The sequence below is a fragment of the Boleophthalmus pectinirostris genome, unplaced genomic scaffold, assembly GCF_026225935.1.
Source record: "Boleophthalmus pectinirostris isolate CB_2022bp ecotype Guang Dong unplaced genomic scaffold, ASM2622593v1 HiC_scaffold_23, whole genome shotgun sequence".
NCBI classification, from domain to species: Eukaryota; Metazoa; Chordata; class Actinopteri; order Gobiiformes; family Gobiidae; genus Boleophthalmus; species Boleophthalmus pectinirostris.
Window position 1 is genome coordinate 433,721 of NW_026571207.1, and position 25,000 is coordinate 458,720.

The window sequence follows — 25,000 nt, forward strand, 5'->3', positions numbered from 1 at the left end:
GTTTAGACCTGGTTTAGTCCTGGTTTAGTCCTGGTTTAGACCTGGTTTAGACCTGGTTTACCTGGTTTAGTGGTTTAGTCCTGGTTTAGACCTGGTTTAGTCTGGTTTAGACCTGGTTTAGACCTGGTTTAGTCCTGGTTTAGACTGGTTTAGACCTGGTTTAGTCCTGGTTTAGTCTGGTTTAGTTCTGGTTTAGACCTGGTTTAGACCTGGTTTAGACCTGGTTTAGTCCTGGTTTAGTTCTGGTTTAGACCTGGTTTAGACCTGGTTTAGACCTGCTAGTCCTGGTTTAGTTGGTTTAGACCTGGTTTAGACCTGGTTTAGGTTTACCTGGTTTAGTCCTGGTTTAGTGGTTTAGTCCTGGTTTAGTCCTGGTTTAGACCTGGTTTAGTCCTGGTTTAGTCCTGGTTTAGACCTGGTTTAGTCCTGGTTTAGTTCTGGTTTAGACCTGGTTTAGACCTGGTTTAGTCCTGGTTTAGACCTGGTTTAGACCTGGTTTAGACTTGGTTTAGACCTGGTTTAGTCCTGGTTTAGACCTGGTTTAGACCTGGTTTAGTCCTGGTTTAGTCCTGGTTTAGACCTGGTTTAGACCTGGTTTAGACCTGGTTTAGTCCTGGTTTAGTCCTGGTTTAGTCCTGGTTTAGACCTGGTTTAGTTTAGACCTGGTTTAGTCCTGGTTTAGTCCTGGTTTAGTTCTGGTTTAGACCTGGTTTAGTCCTGGTTTAGACCTGGTTTAGACCTGGTTTAGACCTGGTTTAGTCCTGGTTTAGACCTGGTTTAGTCCTGGTTTAGTTCTGGTTTAGACCTGGTTTAGACCTGGTTTAGTCCTGGTTTAGTCCTGGTTTAGTTCTGGTTTAGACCTGGTTTAGACCTGGTTTAGTCCTGGTTTAGTCCTGGTTTAGTTCTGGTTTAGACTGGTTTAGACCTGGTTTAGACCTGGTTTAGTCCTGGTTTAGTCCTGGTTTAGTTCTGGTTTAGACCTGGTTTAGACCTGGTTTAGTTCTGGTTTAGACCTGGTTTAGTCCTGGTTTAGTCCTGGTTTAGTTCTGGTTTAGTCCTGGTTTAGTCCTGGTTTAGTCCTGGTTTAGTCTGGTTTAGTCCTGGTTTAGTTCTGGTTTAGACCTGGTTTAGACCTGGTTTAGTCCTGGTTTAGACCTGGTTTAGACCTGGTTTAGACCTGGTTTAGTTCTGGTTTAGACCTGGTTTAGACCTGCTTTAGTCCTGGTTTAGTCCTGGTTTAGTCCTGGTTTAGTCCTGGTTTAGTTCTGGTTTAGTTCTGGTTTAGTCCTGGTTTAGTTCTGGTTTAGACCTGGTTTAGACCTGGTTTAGACCTGGTTTAGAGTCCTGGTTTAGACCTGGTTTAGACCTGGTTTAGTTCTGGTTTAGACCTGGTTTAGACCTGTTTTAGTCCTGGTTTAGTCCTGGTTTAGTCCTGGTTTAGTCCTGGTTTAGTTCTGGTTTAGTCCTGGTTTAGTCCTGGTTTAGTTCTGGTTTAGACCTGGTTTAGACATGGTTTAGTTCCGATTAAAGTTTCGCGTTAATCACGTGACTGTTTCATAAGTCACGTGATTAACGCGAAAAGTCACAAGACAAACAAAAAAAACACACACACACACAAAAAAAACTAGATTCCGTCAAACATTTGTGAAACGTCCAGAACCTCCAGAACCTGACACGGACCCTGCAGACGTTTCACCCCGGGTCTGAGCGCTCCCGTCCCCGCTCCCGTCCCCGTCCCGTCCCGTCCCCGCTCCCGCTCCCGTCCCCGGTCCCGCTCCCGTCCCCGTCCCGTCCCTCCCGTCCCCGCTCCCGTCCCCGCTCCCGTCCCCGCCGGGAGGTTCTGGAGGTTCGGCCTGAGGTTCTGCAGGGGTCGGTTGGTTGTGAAGTTTCCTCGGGTTAAATTTAGAGACTTTAGAGACTTTAGAGTTTTACCTTCAGACTCTTCGTGCCGCGGACCCAGACTCACTTCCGCCAAAAACACCGCGTCACGTGACTTGCGGCCAGTCACGTGATTTCCCGGTACTGCAAAAAACCAAAAACAAACCAAAAAAAAACAGACAAAACCGAACAGAACCAGATTAATACAATCACAGTGTTAAATTTTTTTCCCCATGACTTTATTTCTTATATTTTTGCGCTGACTCGAAGCTGACTCGAGGGTGACCCGAGTTTCCAAATCAAAACCTGGGACACGTCGGGTCTGTAATAATAAAACAAACAAAAACTGTGATTTTCTTGGAGTTTTGAAGCAGATTTTCTGTATTTGACCCAAACAAGTCTGTGTATTTGTGTGTGTGTATTTGTGTCTCATAGATCCGTGTTCAGTCCCTGCAGAGTTGTGTTGTGTTATTGTGTTGTGTTATTGTGTTGTGTTATTGTGTGTGTGCGATGTCGCCTCAGACACACAGCTACACAAACCTGTCAATCATTTGTTTTTTTACAGTTGTTTTTGTGCGACGTGTTCAAGAAATTCTCTTTGTGCCGTTTTAGTATTTTACTTTTTGCGTGATTATTTTTCCAAATTAATTTATTTCAGCAACGACAGAATCACTGAAATTGTATTTTTAAACTTATTTACTAAATTCAAAAGTTCTGTCAGAGTTTTGTGATTTTTTTTCTTTTTTAGCATGTGAACATTTTTGTGGCGAACGAAAACAACGAAAATCACAGAACCAAGAACATGACACAAACGACCAGCAGGGGGCGCTCTGCTCTCAGCCTTTAACAAGAAAAAAATAAAAATTATAAATAAAAAAAGCATAATAAAATACAAAAAAAAAATAATAATAAAATACAAAAAAATAATAATAATAAAAAAAAAAAAAAAAATATATATATATATATATATATAATAATAATAATAATAATAAAAAACAATAAAATGACTCAGACCAAAGTGTGTCAACGACTTTATTAAAAACTAAAGTACAAAAGAAAAAAACTGTACAAACAGGAACAGGACCAGGACCAGGACCAGGCCCAGGCTCCGGGGGTGTGGGAGGGCATCAGGGGCGCGGGGGCGGTCTCATCCCGGGGGGAGGGGGTCCTGAGGAGAGAGGACGGAGTTAGAGACTGAAACACGAAACACACAGACCCGGACCTAGACCTGGACCTGGACCCGGACCCTGACTCGGACTCACCTCTCATGCCCGGGGGAGGGGGCCTCATGCCGGGGGGAGGCATGCCCATGGGAGCACCTCTGCCCGGGGGCATCCCCATTGGGGGACCCATCGGCGGGCGCATGCCAGGGGGCGGGCCCATCATACCTGCAACACAACAGCCAATCAGAGAAGAGCACACAGACACGGGAGCCAATCAGAGAAGAGCACACAGACACGGGAGCCAATCAGAGAAGAGCACAGACCCAGGAGCCAATCAGAGAAGAGCACACAGACACGGGAGCCAATCAGAGAAGAGCACAGACCCAGGAGCCAATCAGAGAAGAGCACACAGACACGGGAGCCAATCAGGAGTGAGTCTGACCTGGGGGCGCTCCTCGGCCCATAGGGGGCGGGGCTCCTCGTCCGGGGGGGTACTGCGTGGGCGCTCCCGCGATACTGGCGCCGGCCGCCGCCACGGCAACGGTGCCCCTGCCCTGAGGGGTCATGACCTGAGGCACAAGAGGTCAAAGGTTAAAGACCAGAGTCTGACCTCTGACCCCGCCAGAGTTTTGTTGATTTTATTGTGTTGTTTTTTTCCGGTTCACACACGAGCTGCAGTTTAGTTTTTGTTTTTTTGAATCACTCGTCGCGTCTCGTCTTTCTGCACTAAAAACAAACTGACACATGAAACATCTTTATCAAACTTCAACAATTATTTCACTAAAGAACAAAAAAAATAAAATTTATTACAATTTTTAGGAGTCAAGTTTGTTCTTTTTAACTAAATATAGTTTTGCAAAAAAAAATAAATAAAATAAAATAAAATTAAAAATAAAAAACCTTCACACCTGTTTTCCCATTTGGATTTTTGTTTTGTTTTTAGGTTTGTGGTTTTAGTTCCTGGTTGGACTAAAATAAAATAAAAACATTTATTTAGTTGAATAAAGTGTCAGAAGTGTCGTTTTACTTGAATCTAAATCTAAACAGATATAAATCTATTTAGTGAGGGTTGTTGTTGTTGTTATGGTAACGGGGCCTCACCTGCTGCGAGGGTCCGCCCACTCCCCTCACGGGACCCGCCAGACCCGCCGGCGCTGCCGCCATCGGAGCGCCCGCCGGGACGCCCCTGCCGGCCGCCCTGCCCACGCCGGGACCACCTGCCACACCTGCCAGGGGCACGCGGGCGATGCCCGTCTGAAACAACAAAAACACACATACACACGCGTGAGGAAGAGACAGAGACACACACACGCATGAGGAAGAGAGAGACACAGACACACAGACACACACACGTGAGGAAGAGACAGACACACACAGAGACACACACACGCATGAGGAAGAGACACACACAGACACAGACACACGTGAGGAAGAGACAGAGACACACACACACGTGAGGAAGAGACAGAGACACACAGAGACACACACACGCGTGAGGAAGAGACAGAGACACACACACGCATGAGGAAGAGACAGAGACACAGACACACACAGAGACACACACACACGCGTGAGGAAGAGACAGAGACACACAGACACACACACACACACGTGAGGAAGAGACAGACACACAGACACACAGAGACACACGTGAGGAAGAGACAGAGACACAGACACACAGACACACACACACACACGTGAGGAAGAGACAGAGACACACAGACACACACACACACACGTGAGGAAGAGACAGAGACACAGACACACAGACACACACACACACACACGTGAGGAAGAGACAGAGACACAGACACACACACACACGTGAGGAAGAGACAGACACACACACAGACACACACGCGTGAGGAAGAGACAGACACACAGAGACACAGACACACGTGAGGAAGAGACAGAGACACAGAGACACACACACGTGAGGAAGAGACAGAGACACAGACACACAGACACACACACACACACGTGAGGAAGAGACAGACAGACACACAGACACACACACACACACACACACGTGAGGAAGAGACAGACACAGAGACACAGACAGAGACACACACACACACACGTGAGGAAGAGACAGACACACAGACACAGACACAGAGACACAGACACACAGAGACACACACACGCGTGAGGAAGAGACAGAGACACAGAGACACAGACACACACACACGTGAGGAAGAGACAGACACACACACACACACACACGTGAGGAAGAGACAGAGACACAGACACACACACACACGTGAGGAAGAGACAGACACACACACACACGTGAGGAAGAGACAGACACACACACACACGTGAGGAAGAGACAGAGACACAGACACACACAGACACACACGTGAGGAAGAGACAGACACAGAGACACACAGACACACACACACGTGAGGAAGAGACAGACACACAGAGACACAGACACAGACACAGACACACAGAGACACACACACGCGTGAGGAAGAGACAAAGACACACAGAGACACACACACGCGTGAGGAAGAGACAGAGACACACAGAGACACACACACACGTGAGGAAGAGACAGAGACACACAGAGACACACACACACGTGAGGAAGAGACAGACACACAGAGACACACACACACGTGAGGAAGAGACAGAGACACACAGAGACACAGACACAGAGACACACAGAGACACAGACCGATACACACAGAGACAGAGACACACAGACCGATACACACAGAGACACAGAGACAGAGACACACAGAGACAGAGACACAGAGACACAGACACAGAGACAGAGACACACAGAGAGACACACAGAGACAGAGACACACAGACACAGAGACACACAGACACAGACACAGAGACAGAGACACACAGAGACACACAGAGACAGAGACACACAGACACACAGAGACACACAGAGACAGAGACACACAGAGACACAGAGACACAGAGACACAGACACAGAGACACACAGAGACAGACAGACCGATACACACAGAGACACACAGACACAGACACAGAGACAGAGACACACAGACACAGAGACACACAGAGACACACAGACCGATACACACAGAGACACACAGACACAGACACAGAGACACACAGACACAGAGACACACAGAGACAGAGACACACAGACAGAGACACACAGACAGAGACACACAGACCGATACACACAGAGACACACAGAGACACACAGACACAGAGACACACAGAGACACACAGACACAGAGACAGAGACACACAGAGACAGAGGTTCTCACGTCTTTAGGAGGAGGTCCTTCCACCGTCATGGACACCAGGTTTTCTCCTCGGAGCAGAACCAGACCCAGAACTCTCTTCTCCTCTCGCTCCGGCTGCTTCGTGTTCTTAGGTCTGAAACACACACCACACACCATTTAAAACACACAACACACACAACACACACCACTTAAAACACACACAACACACACAAACATACACAACACACACAAACATACAACACACACAAACATACAACACACACACACCACAGACAATTTAAAACACACAACACACACACACAACACACACAAAACACACACAAACATACAACACACACAAACACACACCATTTAAAACACACAACACACACAAACATACAACACACACAAACACACACACACACCATTTAAAACACACACAACACACACAAACATACACACACACACACACACACACAACACACACAAACACACACACACACACATTTAAAACACACAACACACAACACACACACACACACACACACCATTTAAAACACACACAACACACACAAACATACAACACACACAACACACACAACACCATTTAAAACACACACAAACATACAACACACACAACACACACCATTTAAAACACACACAACACACACACACAACACACACACACACAAAACACACACACACACATTTAAACACACACAACACACACACACACACAACACACACAAACAACACAACACACACCACACACCATTTAAAACACACACAAACATACAACACACACAACACACACCATTTAAAACACACACAAACATACAACACACACAACACACACCACACACCATTTAAAACACACACAACACCCAACACAGACTATTTAAAACACACACAACACACAAAAACACACAACACACACAAACATACAACACACACAAACATACAACACACACAATCATACAACACACACAAACACAGACCATTTAAACCACACAACACACACAAACATACAACACACACAAACATCACACCACATTTAAAACACACAACACACAAACATACACAACACAACACACACACACAACACACACAAACATCACACCACATTTAAAACACACAACACACAAACACACACAACACAACACACACACACACACAAACATACAACACACACAAACATCACACCACATTTAAAACACACAACACACAAACACACACACAACACAACACACACAAACATCACACCACATTTAAAACACACAACACACAAACATACACAACACAACACAACACACACACAAACACACAACATACAACACACACAAACATCACACCACATTTAAAACACACAACACACAAACATACACAACACAACACAAACACACACACACACACACACAAACATCACACCACATTTAAAACACACACAACACACAACACACAACATACAACACACACAACACCCCACACAAACATACACAAAAACACACAACACACACACACACAGACTGACTTGATCTTCCTGAACTCGTCGCAGTCACACAGGATCAGGTTCATGTGTTTGTCGAAAGCTTTAAACGTCCCGATGAAAATGCGTCCGTCCTGAAGAATACAACGCATCCTGAAGTCGATGTGCTGCAGCATCTTCGAGCTCTTCCCCACCGTCTGAAACGCACAAACACACAACTGTCACACACACCGTCTGAAACGCACAAACACACACACACACAACTGTCACACACACCGTCTGAAACGCACAAAAACACACAACTGTCACACACACCGTCTGAAACGCACAAACACACACAACTGTCACACACACCGTCTGAAACGCACAAACACACACAACTGTCACACACACCGTCTGAAACGCACAAACACACACAACTGTCACACACACCGTCTGAAACGCACAAACACACACAACTGTCACACACACACGTCACACACACCGTCTGAAACGCACAACACACACAACTGTCACACACACCGTCTGAAACGCACAAACACACACAACTGTCACACACACCGTCTGAAACGCACAAACACACAACTGTCACACACACCGTCTGAAACGCACAAACACACAACTGTCACACACACCGTCTGAAACGCACAAACACACACAACTGTCACACACACCGTCTGAAACGCACAAACACACACAACTGTCACACACACCGTCTGAAACGCACAAACACACAACTGTCACACACACCGTCTGAAACGCACAAACACACACAACTGTCACACACACCGTCTGAAACGCACAAACACACAACTGTCACACACACCGTCTGAACACACACGTCACACACCGTGAAACGCACAAACACACACAACTGTCACACACACCGTCTGAAACGCACAAACACACAACTGTCACACACACCGTCTGAAACGCACAAAAACACACAACTGTCACACACACCGTCTGAAACGCACAAACACACACAACTGTCACACACACCGTCTGAAACGCACAAACACACACAACTGTCACACACACCGTCTGAAACGCACAAAAACACACAACTGTCACACACACCGTCTGAAACGCACAAACACACACAACTGTCACACACACCGTCTGAAACGCACAAACACACACAACTGTCACACACACCGTCTGAAACGCACAAACACACAACTGTCACACACACCGTCTGAAACGCACAAACACACACAACTGTCTGAAACGCAAACACAAAACACACAACTGTCACACACACCGTCTGAAACGCACAAACACACACAACTGTCACACACACCGTCTGAAACGCACAAACACCACACAACACACACACACTGTCACACACACCGTCTGAAACGCACAAACACACAACTGTCACACACACCGTCTGAAACGCACAAACACACACAACTGTCACACACACCGTCTGAAACGCACAAACACACACACTGTCACACACACCGTCTGAAACGCACAAACACACACAACTGTCACACACACCGTCTGAAACGCACAAACACACACAACTGTCACACACACCGTCTGAAACGCACAAACACACACAACTGTCACACACACACACGTCTGAAACGCACAAACACACAACTGTCACACACACCGTCTGAAACGCACAAACACACACAACTGTCACACACACCGTCTGAAACGCACAAACACACACAACTGTCACACACACACCGTCTGAAACGCACAAACACACACAAACTGTCACACACACCACCGTCTGAAACGCACAAAACACACAACTGTCACACACACCGTCTGAAACGCACAAACACACACAACTGTCACACACACCGTCTGAAACGCACAAAAACACACAACTGTCACACACACCGTCTGAAACGCACAAACACATCAAATACACAACTGTCACACACAAATACACACATCAAATACACAACTGTCACACAAATATACACAAACACACACACACACAACTACACGCAGACTACAGACCGACTACAGATCGACTACAGACCGAGTAAAAAGACCGAGTAAAAAGACTGAGTAAAGACTGACTAGTCGGTCTGTAGTCGGTCTTTACAGACCAACTACAGACAGACTAAAAACCAACTACAGACCAAGTAAAGACCGAGTAAAAAGACCGACTAAAAAGACCGAGTAAAAAGACCGACTAAAAAGACCGAGTAAAAAGACCGAGTAAAGACCGAGTAAAAAGACCGAGTAAAAAGACCGACTAAAAAGACCGAGTAAAGACCGACTAAAAAGACCGAGTAAAGACCGACTAAAAAGACCGAGTAAAAACCGAGTAAAAAGACCGAGTAAAAAGACCGAGTAAAGACCGAGTAAAAAGACCGAGTAAAGACCGAGTAAAAAGACCGAGTAAAAAGACCGAGTAAAAAGACCGAGTAAAAAAGACCGACTAAAAAGACCGAGTAAAAAGACCGAGTAAAAAGACCGAGTAAAAAGACCGAGTAAAGACCGAGTAAAGACTGACTAGTCTGTCTGTAGTCTGTCTTTACAGACCGACTACAGACAGACTAAAAACCAACTACAGACCAAGTCAAAACCGACTACAGACCGAGTAAAGACCGAGTAAAGACCGAGTAAAGACCCTCCGGAGCAGAATGAATGAATGAATGGAGGTATGGATGAATGAATGAATGATCGGGTAAACGGGTAGATGAATGACTGGACCGGAGCGGACCACAGGTTCTGTTCGGGTCGTGTTCGGGTTCTCGCTTCATTTACGGACAAATAAACTTAAACTTCGCCTCGTTGTTGTTGTAGTTTTCACGGCCCCGGAGGAAACTTGAACCGAACGAGCGTAAGAAAAAACAAAACGTGAAACTCAAAGACAAAACGCGACGTAAGATCAACGTCCGAAGCGCCGCGGGAGCCTCGAACTTTCCCCGGGGAAGAGCGCGCACTTTCGGCTTCATCCTCGCGTCAATACCGGTCTGCGCGCGTGGACCGGGCCGGTACCGAACCCCCCGGGCCCCGCTCACCATGACTGCGGTTCCGATGGCGCCGATCCGAGCGGATTCACCAAAATCAAACCAAAAATATTCAGCCGCGGACTGGGCCCGGGCCGCTTTAAAACACAGCACAGGAAGTGACGGAGCGGGGAGCGGGTCCGGGCGGAAACAGCGGAACGAAAAAGAGGTTCCGCCTGCCGCAAACTGACCTCTGACCCCCGAGGAAAAGCGTCACTAAAAGTAGAATAATTATAACTTTTTATTATTATTAAATATGAAATAAGTGTTTCTTTATAAGTTAAATCTATTTTTCCATCGACTTTCAGAAATAATAATATTTAAATGATTAAAAATCGTCCTGAAAATGAATAAAATCTAAGAATGAGTGAATATGTCTGAAATAAACACGAGAAATAAAACAACACAAAAGAACATTTAAAACCACAAAGAACAACCAATCACACGCCTCCATGTACCAACCAGCCAATCACACGCCCCCATTTACCCACCAACCAATCACACGCCCCCATTTACCCACCAGCCAATCACACGCCTCCATTTAACAACCAGCCAATCACACGCGCAGAAAACTGGACTAATGGACTTTTGTTTATTTCTGAACAACAGAATTTTATTTAATTTTTTTTTTTTTTTTCAATTATAAAACAAAAAAAAAAAAAAATACCAACACACACAAATAAAACATAAAAAATTATAAAACCAATAAAGGAACTGAAAGAAAAAACAGAATTAAACCAGGTCTAAACCAGGACTAAACCAGGACTAAATCAGAACTAAACCAGGACTAAACCAGGTCTAAACCAGAATTAAACCAGGACTAAACCAGGACTAAACCAGAACTAAACCAGGACTAAACCAGGTCTAAACCAGGACTAAACCAGGACTAAACCAGAACTAAACCAGGACCCAGGACTAAACCAGGACTAAACCAGAACTAAACCAGGACTAAACCAGGACTAAACCAGGACTAAACCAGGACTAAACCAGAACTAAACCAGAACTAAACCAGGTCTAAACCAGGACTAAACCAGGACTGAACCAGGACTAGACCAGGTCTAAACCGGGACTAAACCAGGTCTGATGACATCACCAGGTGGGAGGAGCTTTTGGGGAATCGAACCCACAACCCCAGAGGAACAAAAACAAACAAAAAGAAACAAAAAGAAACCAAAGAAAAGGAGGAAGATGTAAAAGTGTAAAAGTTCGTCGGTGTTCGAGTCTGAGGAAGATTCCAGAGTCTAACGAGTTAATGAAGAACCTCACCGCTCCTGTTCACCAGACCCACGAGGACCACGAGACCCACGAGGACCACGAGACCCACGAGGACCACACGAGGACCAAACCGGGACTACAGCAGGACCTGGGCCGCTCCACACAACACCACTCACAAGACCAAGAGCAAGACCTGACCAGGACCTGAGGAAGACCTGACCTGGACCTGAGCAAGACCTGAGCAAGACCTTAGGAAGACCTGACCAGGACCTGAGCAAGACCTTAGGAATACCTGACCAGGACCTGAGCAAGACTAGAGGAAGACCTGACCAAGATCTGACCAGGACCTGACCAGGACCTGAGCAAGACCTTAGGAAGACCTGACCAAGATCTGACCAAGACCTGAGGAAGACCTGCTTTGAGCCTGGTTCAGACCTTCTTTAGACCTGGTTCAGACCTGGTTCAGTCCCGGTTCAGACCCGGTTCAGACCTGGTTCAGACCTGGTTCAGACCTGGTTCAGTCCCGGTTCAGACCCGGTTCAGACCTGGTTCAGACCCGGTTCAGGATGTGGTCTAGAGCAGGTCTTCAGTTCTTCAGACGTGCGTCGTGTGGAGCTCCTCAGGTTTGACTTGAATTTTACTTGTTGTTTGTTTCATATTTTCATGTTTTGGTGAAATCAGATTCGGTTTATTTACGGATTTGACACGATCACGTTTTTGATTTCTGTTTTTTTGTTTCTGTTTCTGTTTCTACCCAAAATCCCACGACTCTGAGGGACGCTTCAAAAGTCCTGTACTGGGATCATGTGTGTGTCTAGACCTGGTTTAGTCCTGGTTTAGTCCTGGTTTAGTCCTGGTTTAGTTCTGGTTTAGACCTGGTTTAGACCTGGTTTAGTCCTGGTTTAGTCCTGGTTTAGTTCTGGTTTAGTCCTGGTTTAGTCCTGGTTTAGTCCTAGTTTAGACCTGGTTTAGTTCTGGTCTAGTCCTGGTTTAGACCTGGTTTAGTTCTGGTTTAGTCCTGGTTTAGACCTGGTTTAGTCCTGGTTTAGTCCTGGTTTAGTTCTGGTTTAGTCCTGGTTTAGACCTGGTTTAGTCCTGGTTTAGACCTGGTTTAGACCTGGTTTAGTCCTGGTTTATTCCTGGTTTAGTCCTGGTTTAGACCTGGTTTAGTCCTGGTTTAGACCTGGTTTAGTCCTGGTTTAGACCTGGTTTAGACCTGGTTTAGTTTTCCTGGTTTAGACCTGGTTTAGTCCTGGTTTAGACCTGGTTTAGACCTGGTTTAGACCTGGTTTAGTCCTGGTTTAGTCCTGGTTTAGACCTGGTTTAGTCCTGGTTTAGTTCTGGTTCAGTCCTGGTTTAGTCCTGGTTTAGTCCTGGTTTAGTCCTGGTTCAGTCCTGGTTTAGTCCTGGTTTAGTCCTGGTTTAGTTCTGGTTGAGACCTGGTTTAGTCCTGGTTTAGTTCTGGTTGAGACCTGGTTTAGTCCTGGTTTAGTCCTGTTTTAGTCCTGGTTTAGTTCTGGTTTAGACCTGGTTTAGTCCTGGTTTAGTTCTGGTTGAGACCTGGTTTAGTCCTGGTTTAGACCTGGTTCAGTCCTGGTTTAGTCCTGGTTTAGTTCTGCGTGTGGTTCTGGTTCGGTCCTGGTTTAGTCCTGGTTCAGTTCTGGTTCAGTCCTGGTTCAGTTCTGCGTGTGGTTCTGGTTTAGTCCTGGTTTAGTCCTGTTTTAGTCCTGGTTCAGTCCTGGTTCAGTCCTGGTTCAGTTCTGCGTGTGGTTCTGGTTCAGGCCTGGTTCAGTTCTGCGTGTGGTTCTGGTTCAGGCCTGGTTCAGTTCTGCGTGTGGTTCTGGTTCAGTCCTGGTTCAGTCCTGGTTCAGTTCTGCGTGTGGTTCTGGTTCAGTCCTGGTTCAGTCCTGGTTCAGTTCTGCGTGTGGTTCTGGTTCAGGCCGGTCTTCTTCTGGACGTGGACGGGGTTCTGGTTCGTGGTCGCTCCGTGGTTCCGGCCGCGCGCCGCGCCTTTAAGAGGCTCCAGCGCCCAAACAAGGACTTCCTGTTTCCAGTGGTGTTTGTGACCAACGCGGGAAGCTGTCACCGCGAGCAGAGAGCCAATCAGCTGTCAGAGCTGCTGCACGCCCAGGTGAGAGCCAATCAGCTGTCAGAGCTGCTGCAGGTGACAGGACAGGTGACCCTCTCTTCTCTCTGATTGGCCGTCTGACTCTCTCTTGTCTTTGATTGGCCGTTTGACTCTCTCTCTTCTCTCTGATTGGTCGTCTGACTCTCTCTTCTCTCTGATTGGCCGTCTGACTCTCTCTCTTCTCTCTGATTGGCCGTCTGACTCTCTCTTCTCTCTGATTGGCTGTCTGACTTTCTCTTCTCTCTGATTGGCCATCTGACTCTCTCTTCTCTCTGATTGGCCATCTGACTCTCTCTTCTCTCTGATTGGCTGTCTGACTTTCTCTTCTCTCTGATTGGCTGTCTGACTTTCTCTTCTCTCTGATTGGCTGTCTGACTCTCTCTCTTCTCTCTGATTGGCAGGTGCGGCCGGAGCAGGTGGTCCTGTCGTACAGCCCCCTGACGATGATGAAGAGTCTTCATCACAAAGTCGTGCTGGTGTCGGGACAAGGACCAATCAGAGACATCGCCCACAGGTCTGATTTTCAAAATAAAACACGACTACTGTCTCCTTCAAAATAAAACACGACTACTGTCTCCTTCAAAATAAAACACGACTACTGTCTCCTTCAAAATAAAACATGACTACTGCCTCCTTCAAAATAAAACACGACTACTGTCTCCTTCAAAATAAAACACGACTACTGTCTCTTTCAAAATAAAACATGACTACTGCCTCCTTCAAAATAAAACAATATTACTGCCTCCTTCAAAATAAAACATGACTACTTTCTCCTTCAAAATAAAACACGACTACTGTCTCCTTCAAAATAAAACATGACTACTGCCTCCTTCAAAATAAAACAATATTACTGCCTCCTTCAAAATAAAACATGACTACTTTCTCCTTCAAACTAAAACACGACTACTGCCTCCTTCAAAATAAAACAATATTACTGCCTCCTTCAAAATAAAACACGACTACTTTCTCCTTCAAAATAAAACACGACTACTGCCTCCTTCAAAATAAAACACGACTACTGTCTCCTTCAAAATAAAACACGACTACTGTCTCCTTCAAAATAAAACACGATTACTGTCTCCTTCAAAATAAAACATGACTACTGCCTCCTTCAAAATAAAACACGACTACTGCCTCCTTCAAAATAAAACAATATTACTGCCTCCTTCAAAATAAAACACGACTACTGTCTCCTTCAAAATAAAACACGACTACTGTCTCCTTCAAAATAAAACACGACTACTGTCTCCTTCAAAATAAAACACGACTACTGTCTCCTTCAAAATAAAACACGACTACTGTCTCCTTCAAAATAAAACACGACTACTGCCTCCTTCAAAATAAAACACGACTACTGTCTCCTTCAAAATAAAACAATATTACTGCCTCCTTCAAAATAAAACACGACTACTGTCTCCTTCAAAATAAAACACGACTACTGCCTCCTTCAAAATAAAACACGACTACTGCCTCCTTCAAAATAAAACACGACTACTGTCTCCTTCAAATTAAAACACGACTACTGTCTCCTTCAAAATAAAACACGACTACTGTCTCCTTCAAAATAAAACATGACTACTGCCTCCTTCAAAATAAAACAATATTACTGCCTCCTTCAAAATAAAACATGACTACTTTCTCCTTCAAACTAAAACACGACTACTGCCTCCTTCAAAATAAAACAATATTACTGCCTCCTTCAAAATAAAACACGACTACTTTCTCCTTCAAAATAAAACACGACTACTGCCTCCTTCAAAATAAAACACGACTACTGCCTCCTTCAAAATAAAACACGACTACTGCCTCCTTCAAAATAAAACAATATTACTGCCTCCTTCAAAATAAAACACGACTACTGTCTCCTTCAAAATAAAACACGACTACTGTCTCCTTCAAAATAAAACACGACTACTGTCTTCTTCAAAATAAAACATGACTACTGTCTCCTTCAAAATAAAACAATATTACTGCCTCCTTCAAAATAAAACAATATTACTGCCTCCTTCAAAATAAAACACGACTACTGCCTCCTTCAAAATAAAACACGACTACTGTCTCCTTCAAAATAAAACACGACTACTGTCTCCTTCAAAATAAAACACGATTACTGTCTCCTTCAAAATAAAACATGACTACTGCCTCCTTCAAAATAAAACACGACTACTGCCTCCTTCAAAATAAAACAATATTACTGCCTCCTTCAAAATAAAACACGACTACTGTCTCCTTTAAAATAAAACACGACTACTGCCTCCTTCAAAATAAAACACGACTACTGTCTCCTTCAAAATAAAACACGACTACTGTCTCCTTCAAAATAAAACACGACTACTGTCTCCTTCAAAATAAAACATGACTACTGTCTCCTTCAAAATAAAACATGACTACTGTCTCCTTCAAAATAAAACACGACTACTGCCTCCTTCAAAATAAAACAATATTACTGTCTCCTTCAAAATAAAACACGACTACTGTCTCCTTCAAAATAAAACACGACTACTGTCTCCTTCAAAATAAAACACGACTACTGCCTCCTTCAAAATAAAATACTACTACTGTCTCCTTCAAAATAAAACATGACTACTGTCTCCTTCAAAATAAAACACTATTACTGTCTCCTTCAAAATAAAACACGACTACTGTCTCGTTCAAAATAAAACAATATTACTGCCTCCGTCAAAATAAAACATGACTACTGTCTCCTTCAAAATAAAACACTACGAGAACAGTTTTAACAGTTTTAATTTGTGTTTTTAAAGGTTGCTTTAGTCCTGGTTTAGTCCTGGTTTAGTCCTGGTTTAGTCCTGGTTTAGTCCTGGTCTAGTCCTGGTTCTTCCTTTCTGTGATTTTAAAGGTTGGGTTTTGATAAAATCGTGACGATCGATGACGTGAGGAAACACTGCCCCCTGCTGGACGCCGTGGCCCATGACCCCCGACCTGCCCAGGTACTGTCAAAATAAAAGACTCTACACAGGTCCTGTCAAAATAAAAGACTGTACACAGGTCCTGTCAAAATAAAAGACTGTATACTTCCTTGTATTGCAGAGGGCGGGGTTTAGGGAAAGGGGCGTGGCTTTCAGATGTGTGACCTCTGACCTCTGTGTGTTTCAGTCTCAACTTCAGACGCTGCCGAAGATCCAGGGTGAGTACAAGACCAGGTCCAGGTCCAAGTCCAAGTCACACACAGTATAAACGCGTTACACAGTGACTAGAGTTGTGAGTGACAGGTGTGTGACAGGTGTGTGACAGGTGTGTGACAGGGGTTCTTCTGTTCTCTCGTTAAAGATGTTGATAAATGGTCACATTTTTCTATAGTGCTTTTTGACCTTCAAGGCTCAAAGTGCTTTACAACAAGGAACCACTCACACAGTATACACAGACACTAGGGGCGAGGTGGGTTAAGTGTCTTGCCCAAGGATACAACGGTAGCATTCATCTGTGGGAGCTGGAATCACACCAGCAACCTTCAGATCAGTGGGCGAATGCTCCACCAACTGAACTAGTGCCGCCCCATGTTCTTCTGTTCTCTCGTTAAAGGGGTTCTTCTGTTCTTCTGTTCTCTCGTTAAAGGGGTTCCTCTGTTCTTCTGTTCTCTCGTTAAAGGGGTTCTTCTTTTTCTCTCGTTAAAGGGGTTCCTCTGTTCTTCTGTTCTCTGTCTAAAGGGTTCTCTCTGTTCTCTCGTTAAAGGGGTTCTTCTTTCTCTCGTTAAAGGGGTTCTCTGTTCTTGTTTCTCTCGTTAAAGGGGTTCTTCTGTTCTCTGTTCTTTAAAGGGGTTCCTCTGTTCTCTCGTTAAAGGGGTTCTTCTGTTCTGTCGTTAAAGGGTGTTCCTCTGTTCTTCTGTTCTCTCGTTAAAGGGGTTCTTCTGTTCTTCTGTTCTCTCGTTAAAGGGGTTCCTCTGTTCTTCTGTTCTCTCGTTAAAGGGGTTCCTCTGTTCTCTCGTTAAAGGGGTTCCTCTGTTCTTCTGTTCTCTCGTTAAAGGGGTTCCTCTGTTCTCTCGTTAAAGGGGTTCCTCTGTTCTTCTGTTCTCTCGTTAAAGGGGTTCCTCTGTTTCTCTCGTTAAAGGGGTTCTTCTGTTCTTCTGTTCTCTCATTAAAGGGGTTCTTCTGTTCTCTCGTTAAAGGGGTTCCTCTGTTCTTCTGTTCTTCTTCTCGTTAAAGGGGTTCCTCTGTTCTTCTGTTCTCTCGTTAAAGGGGTTCTTCTGTTCTCTCGTTAAAGGGGTTCCTCTGTTCTCTCGTTAAAGGGGTTCTTCTGTTCTCTCGTTAAAGGGGTTCCTCTGTTCTCTCGTTAAAGGGGTTCCTCTGTTCTTCTGTTCTCTCGTTAAAGGGGTTCCTCTGTTCTTCTGTTCTCTCGTTAAAGGGGTTCTCTGTTGTTCTTCGTTCTCTCGTTAAAGGGGTTCTTCTGTTCTCTCGTTAAAGGGGTTCCTCTGTTCTTCTGTTCTCTCGTTAAAGGGGTTCTTCTGTTTCTCTCGTTAAAGGGGTTCCTCTGTTCTCTCGTTAAAGGGGTCTTCGTTAAAGGGGTTCCTCTGTTCTTCTGTTCTCTCGTTAAAGGGGTTCTTCTGTTCTCTCGTTAAAGGGGTTCTCTGTTCTCTCTCTCGTTAAAGGGGTTCTCTGTTCTTCTGTTCTCTCGTTAAAGGGGTTCTGTTCTCGTTAAAGGGGTTCTTCTCTGTTCTCTCGTTAAAGGGGTTCCTCTGTTCTTCTGTTCTCTCGTTAAAGGGGTTCTTCTGTTCTCGTTCTCTCGTTAAAGGGGTTCTTTTGTTCTTGTTCTCTCGTTAAAGGGGTTCTTCTGTTCTCTCGTTAAAGGGGTTCCTCTGTTCTTCTGTTCTGTCGTTAAAGGGGTTCTTCTGTTCTCGTTCTCTCGTTAAAGGGGTTCTTTTGTTCGGGGAGCCCACCCATTGGGAGAGTCACCTGCAGATCATGATCGACGTCATTCTGACCAATGGGAGCCCAGGCTCCGCCCACCTGCCCCCAGGCTCCGCCCCTCAACTGCCAATCATCGTCTGCAACCCCGACCTGCTGTGGAAGAGCCCCGCCCCCAGCCCCAGGTACAACCAAAGTACTACTACTACTACTACAGTACTACTACTATTACAAGTACAACAAGTACTACGACAACAACTACTACAACTACAGCACTACAGCTACAGTACTACAACTGTAAGAGCTTATATAATACTTACTACTACAGTGTATATTTCTGCAGGTTTGATCACATTTTTGTGCTCTGTCTGGAGGTAGTAGTAGTAGTAGTACTTGTACTGCAGTAGTAGTAGTAGTAGTATTTGTGTACAGGTTCGGGCACGGTGTCTTCGTGCTCTGTCTGGAGGTAGTAGTAGTAGTAGTAGTACTTGTACTGCAGTAGTAGTAGTAGTAGTATTTGTGTACAGGTTCGGGCACGGCGTCTTCGTGCTCTGTCTGGAGGTAGTAGTAGTAGTAGTAGTACTTGTACTGCAGTAGTAGTAGTAGTAATATAGTTGTGTACAGGTTCGGGCACGGTGTCTTCGTGCTCTGTCTGGAGGTAGTAGTAGTAGTAGTAGTACTTGTACTGCAGTAGTAGTAGTAGTAGTATTTGTGTACAGGTTCGGGCACGGCGTCTTCGTGCTCTGTCTGGAGGTAGTAGTAGTAGTAGTAGTACTTGTACTGCAGTAGTAGTAGTAGTAATATAGTTGTGTACAGGTTCGGGCACGGTGTCTTCGTGCTCTGTCTGGAGGTAGTAGTAGTAGTAGTAGTACTTGTACTGCAGTAGTAGTAGTAGTAGTATTTGTGTACAGGTTCGGGCACGGTGTCTTCGTGCTCTGTCTGGAGGTAGTAGTAGTAGTAGTACTTGTACTGCAGTAGTAGTAGTAGTAGTATTTGTGTACAGGTTCGGGCACGGCGTCTTCGTGCTCTGTCTGGAGGTAGTAGTAGTAGTAGTAGTACTTGTACTGCAGTAGTAGTAGTAGTAATATAGTTGTGTACAGGTTCGGGCACGGCGTCTTCGTGCTCTGTCTGGAGGTAGTAGTAGTAGTAGTAGTACTTGTACTGCAGTAGTAGTAGTAGTAATATAGTTGTGTACAGGTTCGGGCACGGCGTCTTCGTGCTCTGTCTGGAGTCGGTGTTTAAGAGGCTGACGGGGGCGGAGCTTCAGATTGAGGCGTTGCTCGGGAAACCGAGTCTTCTGACCTATCGCTACGCAGAACACCTGCTGACATCACAGATGACATCATCAGCCCGCCTCAGGACCATCTACGCCATCGGGTCAGATGCCCTCCCACATGCCCCCCCATCACACTGTGTGTCAGGTGCCCTCGTGTGTGTGTGTGTCAGGTGCCCTCCCCGTGTGTGTGTGTGTGTCAGGTGCCCTCCCTGTGTGTCAGGTGCCCTCTCGTGTGTCAGATGCCCTCTCGTGTGTCAGGTGCCCTCCCCGTGTGTGACAGGTGCCCTCCCCGTGTGTGTCAGGTGCCCTCCCTGTGTGTGTCAGGTGTCGTCCCCGTGTGTCAGGTGCCCTCTTGTGTGTGTGTCATCCCCGTGTGTGTCAGGTGCCCTCCCCGTGTGTGACAGGCGCCCTCTCTGTGTGTGTCAGGTGCCCTCCCCGTGTGTGACAGGCGCCCTCTCTGTGTGTGTCAGGTGTCGTCCCCGTGTGTGTCAGGTGCCTCCCGTCGCGTCCTCACTCTTCTCTTGTCGTTCAGGGACAATCCTCTCACCGATGTGTACGGTGCGAATCTTTACGATCGTTTCCTCAAACATAACGCCGTCACCGCGGCGACAGCATCACGCAGGGTCTCCGTGGCGACAGGGGAGGCGGTTTCCATGGCGACAGGGGGAGTCCCTGAGGAGGAGGAGGGGCTGGTGTCGGGCGCAGACGAGTGTCACTCTGTCCTGGTGAGTGACAACAGTCTGGACGTGTGAAAAGGTCTGACCCTAACCTGTGTGCGTGTGTGCCAGGTGTGCACAGGTGTGTTTGACCCCGCCTCCCCGCCGCCCCCAGACCAGTGGGCGGGGCTGGAGGCGGAGCTGCTGCAGCCTCGACACACGGTGGAGGACGTGGAGGAGGCGGTGGAGCTGATCCTGCAGAGGGAAGGACTCGAGTAAAACCACAGAAACAAACAGAAAATAATGATGAATAAACATGTAAACTGAAGATAGAACCGATGCCCACGAAATATATGATACATGAACACTAGAGCGCCGCAGACGTGATCAGCGTCACACTGAGAAGAACTGCTCTAATTCTAATGTTTTTGTTTATTTGACTGTGATTTAATCAAACTTCAGGTTCGTGAGTTGCTGTTGTTGTTGTCATGTCTTGTTCTTTGACTCTCAAAGTGAATAAAACATTAAATATTCGTGATGTTATTACTGTTTGTGATGTGTTATTACTGTGTCATGCAAAGCACATGTGATAAATGTGAAACCTGAGATACTGGTGAGACATGGGGAATGAGTTTTTTTTTTATTTAACTCCACACTTGAGTTAGTTTATTCAGTTTGTTTCACATTTAAACTCCTGAAACTTCAGAAAGAACCAAACTCTGGCAGCTCCAACATGGCGGCGGCTGTGCGGCGGAAGCAGGTCCAGAGGCGCGCCTGCGCAGTGCGGCTCCTCGAGTCCCTGTAAAGATGTCTGAGGCGGCGGGGAGGGAGCGGAGCCGAGGACCCGACACACACGGACAGGACCCGCAGCGCTCCGCTTTGACCCGCTCCAGGTGAGTCCAGAGCCCCCGCACGTCCCCCGGGACGCGCCGGGAAGCGGCGGAAGCTCCGCGGCTGCGGACGGGACTGTGCAAACGCGCGGAGAGACGCTCGGTTCGGAAATAAACGCACTAAACTGAAGCGGGAATCGCAGCGCTGTGGCAGGGGCGGGTCCGCCATCTTAAGAGCGGAGCGGCGCCTAAACAACAGCGCCCGTTCCGCTCGGGAGCCCGTCCCCGCGGGAGGACGGCCCCGGGACACGCGGCGGGAGACACCCGGAGCTCTGTCCCCGCGGCCGGAGCTCCGCGGGCCGCCGTGAGGCCGGGCCGGGCTCGGTGTGAGGACTCGGGGCTCGGAGCCGTGTCTCCGCAGCCTTTTGTTTCCTCCCCCCGCTTTTCCCGCCTCCTCCTTCTCCGTGTTTGTGAGCGCGGGCCTCACGGCGCATGCGTGTAACCATGGCGCTGCGCTGCGTTCACCGAAAACAGCGGCGCGTTTATAGCGCGATTACGGCGCTTTTCTGAGTGAAATGTGAGTTTAATTCAGCCGAAAGTCCCCACGGCCCGTAACTATGTCCGACTGAACGACTCATGACCGCGGGCCGCCATCTTCTGTGCGGCTCCCCGCGCTCCTCCGCAGCGGCAGACCGCAGCTGCAGCCCCGTGTTTACGTCCCTGACCGCGGCTCTGGACCCGGAGCCGCTCTGCCTCTGCCCAAAGAGCCGTGTCCCAAAGAGCCGTGCCCCGCTACAGAGAGAGCCGTGCCCCAAAGAGCCGTGCCCCGCTCCCCAGTGAGCCGTACCCCCCTCCTCAGGGCCCTGTGAGCCGTACCCTCCTCTCCTCAGTAAGCCGTAAACCCCCCCTCAGTGAGCCGTATACACCCCCCCACCCGGTGAGCCGTACACCCCGCTCCCCGGTGAGCCGTACCCTGGCTGCCTAAACTCCATGAAATACAACATTATATTTAATTTCTAACTTATATTTTGGATCATCTAATGAGTTTTTGTACGTTGAGTTCCTCGCCACACGATGGCGCTGTGTCGTGTGTTAGTAATGTGTGCAGCTGTGACAGTGGCAGAGTGGTTATCCTGTGTGTAATACTAAAGTATAAGTGTGATTTCATTTTATTTTTTATTAGTGTGGTAAATGTGATAATAAAGTGTAAATTAGATTTTTAATTGTGGTAAATGTGATTTTTCAGTGTGGTAGATATGATTTCAGTGTGTTAAAGGTGATTTTTTTTTTGTGTGTGTGTGTGGTAAATGTAATTTTTTTTATTAGTGTGGTAAATGTGATTTTTTTTTTTTGTGGTAAATGTAATTTTTTGTGTGTGGTAAATGTGATTTTATTATTTTTTTTAGTGTGGTAAATGTGATTTTTTATTTTATTATTATTATTTTTTTAATTAGTGTGGTAAATGTGATTTTTATTTTTAATTTTAGTGTGGTGAATGTGATATATTTTTTTTTAGCATGGTAAATGATTTTTATTAATTTTTTTAGTGTGTTAAATGATTTTTCAAAATTTTTTAGTGTGGTAAATGAGTTTTCAAATTTTTTTAGTGTGGTAAATGATTTTTCAAAATTTTTTAGTGTGGTAAATGATTTTTATTAATTTTTTAGCATGGTAAATTATTTTAATTAATTTGTTTAGTGTGGTAAATGTGATTTTTTAATTTTATTTTTAATTAGTGTGGTAAATGTGATTTAAAAAAAATATTATTAGTGTGGTAAATGTGATTTTTTATTAGTGTGATAAATGTGATTTTTTTGTTTGTGGTAAATGTGATTTTTTGTTGTGTGTGTGTGGTAAATGTGATTTTTTTTTAAATTTTTATTATTAGTGTTGTAAATGTGATTTTTAAATTTTTTTTAAATTATTATTAGTGTGGTGAATGTGATTTATTTTTTTGTGTGTGTGGTAAATGTGATTTTTTAATTAGTGTGGTAAATGTGATTTTTTAATTAGTGTGGTAAATGTGATTTTTGTGTGTGTGGTAAATGTGTTTTTTTGTGTGTGATAAATGTGATTTTTCAGCGTAGTAGATATGATTTCACTGTGGTAAATGTGATTTTTCAGCGTGGATGAATCCAAGATGGCGTCTGATCAGACCTCAGTGAAGGGAGACTCCGCCCCCGCGTCCTCTCAAGCCCCGCCCCTTTCTCCAAACACGCCCACGAAGCCACCTGAGCTGCCAGGTAACGCCTCATCTGTCTCTTTCTCCTCCTCCTCGGTGCAGTCTAATCTCGTGTGTGTGTGTGTGTGTGTCTCTGTGTGTGTGTGTGTGTGTTTGTGTCTCTGTGTGTGTGTGTGTGTGTGTTTCAGATGAGCTGGTGCAGGCGGGCTGGTCTAAGTGCTGGAGTCGCAGAGAGAATCGTCCGTATTATTTTAACAGATTCACTAATCAGAGTCTGTGGGAGGTGCCGGTCCTGGGCCAGCATGACGTCATCGTAAGCCTCTTTCACACTTTTATTATATTTATTTTAATAATTATTATTATTATTATCTTAATTTACTAATATTAGTGGTGAACAGCTCTGCATGTACCTGTCTTTGTGTAGTAATTGTAGTTCCGCGTGTGGCCTGTAGAGGAGCTGTTGTGTCGTTGTAGTTCCGCGTGTGGCCTGTAGAGGAGCTGTTGTGTCGTTGTAGTTCCTCGTGTGGCCTGTAGAGGAGCTGTTGTGTCGTTGTAGTTCCGCGTGTGGCCTGTAGAGGAGCTGTTGTGTCGTTGTAGTTCCTCGTGTGGCCTGTAGAGGAGCTGTTGTGTCGTTGTAGTTCCTCGTGTGGCCTGTAGAGGAGCTGTTGTGTCGTTGTAGTTCCTCGTGTGGCCTGTAGAGGAGCTGTTGTGTCGTTGTAGTTCCTCGTGTGGCCTGTAGAGGAGCTGTTGTGTTGTGTCTCACGTCTCTTGTGGTTCCAGTCGGATCCTCTGGGGCTGAACGCCGCTCCGGCCGAAGGAGGAGACGCCAACGGGAGGAAGAGGAGGATGAGCGAAGAGCAAACCACCAACAAGCGCCCAAAGGTCCTGTTCATGTCGCCTACCACCTCCTCTGTCCTCTCTCTCTTCTCTGTCCTCTCTCTCTCTCTGTCCTCTCTCTCTCTGTCCTCTCTCTCTGTCTGTCCTCTCTCTCTCTCTCTGTCCTCTCTCTCTGTCCTCTCTCTCCTCTCTCTGTCTCTCTCTCTCTCTCTCTGTCCTCTCTCTGTCCTCTCTCTCTCTCTCTCCTCTCTCTCTGTCCTCTCTCTCCTCTCTCTGTCCTCTCTCTCTCTC

At 45.9% G+C, this 25,000-nt stretch overlaps 3 protein-coding genes across 3 annotated transcripts in view; 2 read left to right on the forward strand and 1 right to left on the reverse strand.

The window, feature by feature from the left end:
* Positions 1-2,892: 2,892 nt before the first annotated feature.
* snrpb (small nuclear ribonucleoprotein polypeptides B and B1) lies at positions 2,893-10,897 on the reverse strand. Its single transcript, XM_055159314.1, has 7 exons — positions 10,739-10,897; positions 7,785-7,936; positions 6,296-6,407; positions 4,143-4,295; positions 3,484-3,610; positions 3,141-3,266; positions 2,893-3,046 (listed from the first exon to the last, which is right to left on the reverse strand). Exons 1-7 carry the CDS (start codon positions 10,739-10,741, stop codon positions 3,006-3,008), a joined length of 714 nt encoding a protein of 237 aa, XP_055015289.1. The 5' UTR covers positions 10,742-10,897; the 3' UTR covers positions 2,893-3,005.
* Positions 10,898-12,507: 1,610 nt separating this feature from the next.
* On the forward strand, positions 12,508-21,195 carry zgc:77375 (uncharacterized protein LOC402927 homolog). The gene is made up of 9 exons (XM_020917479.2): positions 12,508-12,564; positions 13,881-14,072; positions 14,471-14,583; positions 16,927-17,017; positions 17,184-17,214; positions 18,936-19,113; positions 20,126-20,305; positions 20,737-20,929; positions 20,993-21,195. Exons 1-9 carry the CDS (start codon positions 12,508-12,510, stop codon positions 21,137-21,139), a joined length of 1,182 nt encoding a protein of 393 aa, XP_020773138.2. The 3' UTR covers positions 21,140-21,195.
* A 463-nt stretch (positions 21,196-21,658) lies between these two features.
* pcif1 (phosphorylated CTD interacting factor 1) overlaps positions 21,659-25,000 on the forward strand; it is an 11,472-nt gene continuing 8,130 nt past the window's right edge. The window contains exons 1-4 of the mRNA XM_055159300.1: positions 21,659-21,753; positions 23,815-23,933; positions 24,061-24,185; positions 24,653-24,754. Coding sequence (XP_055015275.1) covers positions 21,668-21,753; positions 23,815-23,933; positions 24,061-24,185; positions 24,653-24,754 — 432 coding nt within the window. The 5' untranslated portion in view covers positions 21,659-21,667. The remainder of the gene's footprint in view (positions 21,754-23,814; positions 23,934-24,060; positions 24,186-24,652; positions 24,755-25,000) is intronic.

Excerpts from the sequence above, each read along its gene's own strand:
- zgc:77375 (XM_020917479.2), top strand. The coding sequence starts at position 12,508 with ATGTGGTCTAGAGCAGGTCTTCAGTTCTTCAGACGTGCGTCGTGTGGA. Across the intron at positions 14,073-14,470 it reads CAGAGCTGCTGCACGCCCAG|GTGCGGCCGGAGCAGGTGGT; the intron begins GTGAGAGCCAAT and ends TCTGATTGGCAG. Across the intron at positions 20,306-20,736 it reads AGGACCATCTACGCCATCGG|GGACAATCCTCTCACCGATG; the intron begins GTCAGATGCCCT and ends CTTGTCGTTCAG.
- snrpb (XM_055159314.1), bottom strand. Across the intron at positions 6,408-7,784 it reads GACGAGTTCAGGAAGATCAA|ACCTAAGAACACGAAGCAGC; the intron begins GTCAGTCTGTGT and ends TGTGTGTTTCAG. Across the intron at positions 3,267-3,483 it reads GGGCCGAGGAGCGCCCCCAG|GTATGATGGGCCCGCCCCCT; the intron begins GTCAGACTCACT and ends GTTGTGTTGCAG.